The sequence below is a fragment of the Aphanomyces invadans genome (genome assembly GCF_000520115.1).
Source record: "Aphanomyces invadans strain NJM9701 unplaced genomic scaffold supercont1.33, whole genome shotgun sequence".
Lineage (NCBI taxonomy): Eukaryota > Oomycota > Saprolegniomycetes > Saprolegniales > Verrucalvaceae > Aphanomyces > Aphanomyces invadans.
The window spans coordinates 433,863-438,334 of record NW_008580178.1 but is presented as its reverse complement, the minus strand read 5'-3'; the positions used below and the strand labels follow the sequence as shown (position 1 = coordinate 438,334).

General features: G+C 57.9%; 1 protein-coding gene across 1 annotated transcript; it reads right to left on the bottom strand.

Annotated features, from left to right (window-relative positions):
- Positions 1 to 973: 973 nt before the first annotated feature.
- On the bottom strand, positions 974 to 3,538 carry H310_11713 (hypothetical protein; the record flags this gene model as incomplete). Its single annotated transcript, XM_008878474.1, has 6 exons — positions 974 to 981; positions 1,145 to 1,475; positions 1,531 to 1,832; positions 1,881 to 2,055; positions 2,208 to 3,323; positions 3,371 to 3,538. 6 exons carry the CDS (start codon positions 3,536 to 3,538, stop codon positions 974 to 976), a joined length of 2,100 nt encoding a protein of 699 aa, XP_008876696.1.
- Between the last annotated feature and the right edge of the window lie 934 nt (positions 3,539 to 4,472).

The following is a 4,472-nucleotide window of genomic DNA, read 5'->3' as shown; positions in this document are numbered from 1 at the left end:
CCCAGAACCTTGCAGCGTCCACACACGACCGAATCCGCCTTGGTTTCGACATCCGGGTCGGAGCTGATATTCGGCACAACAGGAGTGTTACCACTTGGGCCGCCAGGACGGTGCACAGATTGGTCCGGAGCGACTGCAATTTGGGCCACAACGTCGTGTAGGGTCGAGAACCGGTCGTTCTGGCGCGAATCCTGTTGGGCAGCCATCGTTTCCATCTCCTTGCATATCTGCGACAAGGTAGACTTCATTTCCTGGAGCTCGTGGGTCGGCGTCGCGGTCCTGGATGCCGCTCGGGCGCTCCGGGAAGGCGTACCAGGGGCAGAAGTTGTACTAGAGGGACGAGACGGATCGTGCGTTCCATCCTGTCGTATGTCCAAGTCGACATCGCGGTTCTGCAAGTACTCCAGGCTGGCCTCGATCGATACAGGTCGTGCGGCAGCGCCTCGGAGACATTTCGACGCATGTATGTCATCACAGCCGTTGATCATCATGATCACCGCCTTGTCGGCCTGAAGTCCAGCGTCCCGGGCGGCATCGGCGATACGCCACGCATATTCCCGGGCGGTCTCTGACTTCATACGACGGGAGTTCTCAGTGATTTCTGACATCTTCCGGCTTTCAGTCTTGTGGATGAGCTCCTTCCTGAAACCGCCGCGAGCATCTTGCCAGGATGTTTGAGCCCTGTCTCGACAACGTCGGGCCAATCAGTCTTCCACCGATGGTACTCCAGACTGGGACAGCCTGTCGTCAAAGATACTGACACGCTGCCGCTCAGTGATCCCGTAGTCGACCAGGATCGCGTCGACTTAGTATTGTCTTGCGCCGGTGTTCGTAACCGACGGCTTGCCGTATTCACAACGGCGACCTCGATGACAAATCCAAAATTGACTTCATTACCAAGCTACCTCCCTCACTTCGCAGTCAGTAGTGACGTCCCCTCACTATACACTCTATGCAGTACAGCGTCCGGACGCTAGGACCCTGGAACATAATCCTGTCATCCTGGCAAACCAGGACCATTGCTCGGCTACACACATACACACATTCGCACTTGCAGTCGACATCGAGGCCAAGCCGAGAACACTTAGCCAGGAAGTGTTCCAAGGCGATAGGTCGGTTGACACTGTCCTGTTTGGGGGCATACTTCCGGGCGTCCGCCAGAGCCTGTCGCCCTGCGTGCGCAACCCCCGCAGCAGGGGGTCTGGACGAGCCTGGTTGATAAGGATCGCCAGGAGGACCACCATCGCCGGGACCACCACCGCCACATCCACCTCCGCCAGGGTAGCACGGAGTAAAATCTCGGCCATCGCCAGGGAAACCGCCTCGGCGCCGTCCAGGTCCATCGTCGCCAGGACCGCCACCTCCGTAGCCATCTCCGCCCGGTCCAGGGTATCCCGACGGGGGTTCGTGTCTTCCGGGGAGACTCGATCCTCTGCCACGGCGTGAGGCGTCCGCTCCCCGCTGACCGTCCTGTCCTGGCTGATATCCTCCGCCATAGTGTCCGCCAGGATAGTGTTCCGATGAGCCGACCTTTCGGTATGGCACCGAGTTCGTTCCCAAGCTCCCGACGATTCCGGCAACTCGACCCGTAGCGTCCGGGTTGGCCGCCGAGCTCGTCCGGGGGGGTGCAAACGGCTGGGGTTCAGACAATCCGCCAGGGTAGGTAGGAGGCGCCCAGAGGTCTTCGGTTTCCGTCATCACTTCGGTATGCTGAAGGGTCTGGACGATCAGGGATGCTTTGTGACCGTATCGAGGTGTCGACGCGACTGAAAAGTAGGCGGACATCAACGGGTTCGTCACGAATGTCGCAGAGCTCTTCCCGGACAGCGACCCTTTCCGAGAGGGTGTCGGTGTTGGGTTCCCTTACGGGGCTTGTAAACAGCTGAGTCGAAATCGATCCGCTTGCTTCCTTAACTCCCACTCACGCTTCTCAACGTTGAGGTGAGCCTTCTGCCGGTCGAGTTCCGCGAGTTCGTGCCTAGCCCGGGTCTCATGGGCGTACCGGTCGCGCCTCAGCTGTTCCTCAGATTGGTTCAGGAGGCCCATGTTGGTCTCCTGGCAGGCCAACCCGTCCTCGATGCGCGCCAGGACGTCCCGGTTGATAGACTTTCACGCTCCAGGGCGGCTCTGTCGACGTTCAGTTGTGACCTTTCTTGCTCAGTAGAGGCACTGCCGGGTTGCCCAAGTGACATGAATTGCTCCTGAACATCGTGCTCGAGTTGTCGCATGCTCTCCTGGTGCTCGTCCAAGTCCTTCTCGTGTTGCTCGCGTTCCAGGAGGAGCAGCTCGTGGGTCTCCCGGACACGTCGTTCAGCGTTCTGGAGAGAATCAAGAGTTCCTTCCAGCTGCTGGGCCACGCACTTCTGATCCATGTCGGCTTCCTGGAGCCGAAGTTCGAGTCCACGGAGCCAGCCCTGGAGGCCATCGTTCGCCTTTTGGAGCGCCGGGCAGTGGCCACAGGGCAGAACAGGACGGTTGAGCGCAGCTTGGAGACGTCGCTCGAGATCCTGGACATCGGCTTGGAGCTTGTCCTTCGCGTCCTGCAGGACAGAACAGTTGCGGCATGTCGAATTGACGCGATTCAGGACTTCCTGCCGTCGTTGAGCGGACCTGGCAGCGTCCAGTTCCATGGTCACCCGGTTGATCTCTTCGCGCAGGGTCGAGATCTCCTGGGTTCGGCGAGCTTCCCACACCTCATAGGCCGATTCCTTCGCGTCGATTTCACGGCGGGCTTCAGCCAACAGGACCGTGAGCTCTTCCTGGTGAGACCTCTTCGTGTTCCTTAGGTCTTCGTGCAAACGGCTAAGGGCGTCTTCTCGGCTGTGATTGCTCTCCATCCTGGTCGCCCGTAGGACACGTTCAGACTCATCCTGGATGGCTTGAACATAGTCGGAGTGCTTCCTGGCCATGGTCTCGAGCTCACGGTTCTTCTCCTGGAGGATCAGGGACCTCTGCGTCTCCCAGTCAAAGTTGAGTCGCCTCGTGACTTGATCCATCCTGGCGTTCCAGGAGTCTTCAAGTCTCTTCAATTCTTCATGCAGGACAGCCGTCGCTTCAGTCTTTGCATGCGAGCGCGCTAGCTCCAGCTCACGGTCGTAACATTCGCGTAGGTACACCAGAGCCTTCTTGTAGTCATCCTGGCGACGAGCTTCGTGGGCCTCCACAGCCCGCTGCAGTTCCTCAGCCATCCCGACCAGACGCGTATCCTTGTCGTCCAGTAGTCGAGCTCTCTCGTCCTTGAACTGCTTCAGGAACCGCTGGGCCTCGACCTTCTGGTTCTCTTCGAACGTCTTCATCAGGTCTCCATAAGTCCGTCCGAGCTTCTGGACTCCGCCATTGATCACCACCAGCGTCGCGACCACGGAGGTACCAGGATCGTTTGGAGTAGGCGTCCATGAACCGGGCCACCGGTGACCTCTTGGACCAGGGAGGTGCTTTCGGGAGCCGGACTTGGGTTCGCCAGGCAAAGTTGGTATTCATTTTGGGCATCCTCGACGTCTTCACCCAAGTCTTCAGGTGCCATGACGTCTTCCGCCATGACCGCCAGCTTCTTTGGGGCCGAGCGTGTGTCCTTCCTGTCGGTCGGAGGTGACACGTTCGGTGAGCCGTCGGCTTCGCGCTTCCGTTCCGGCGGCGGGATCGTCGGTCCTGCCGAGCCATTGTGGTCGGCCGGGGCGATAGTCTTCGTCCAGGACGTGCGTTCCAGGCTCCTGGTCTCGGGAGCCAGTCCTGCCAACCGGCGGGAATAACGCGTAGCCTTGCTTGCTTCAGTTGAGGATTCCGTCGAAATTTCTTTCTTGATTCCGTTGCAAACGTCTACCCTGCTGCTCCACCAGAATTTTCACGGGGTTTTATGACACTTCGATGGGTAGGCGCGGGCAAACAGGGAAACTCAAACCCAGGTTTGGAGTTCGAGGCAAAATGTAAAGTCGAGTTTGTTTAAGGTGTGGTTGTAGCTGTAGTTCTAAAGCTCTAAGTTCTACTGCATCGTCGGTTGCCGGTTGAAGGATCTCCGTCCTTGTGTTGGTCTTCAATGCCCGGACCATGGTCCTGGTCATCGAGTCTCGGACGCGTATAAGGTCTGGGAGGTCTTTGCTAGTAACGCGGGCTTCGTGGTAGCCGGGAAGTCGAACTGGGCCTCGGCCGGGCTCCGCTTTTGCATCATGACCGTGGGCTCTGTAGCGCACCGTGACAGTGAGTCATGGTAACCTGGTCAGCATTAGCTAGCTACGCGCGTCATGACTTGACCTAGTTGTAGTAGGTCACCAAACCAGTTCGACACATATTACGGAAGAGCATGAATGCCATAGTGAAAGCCTCGTGTGTATCCAACTTGCTTTTGCAACTGACGATTTGCTGTCGTATTTCCGATGTAATATAGTGTTTTCGCAATGAGCCTGCAAGTCGGAAATGACCAACTCATTTCCAAAATGATTCGGTGGTACAGTATAACTGAACAGTTCGGAATCATG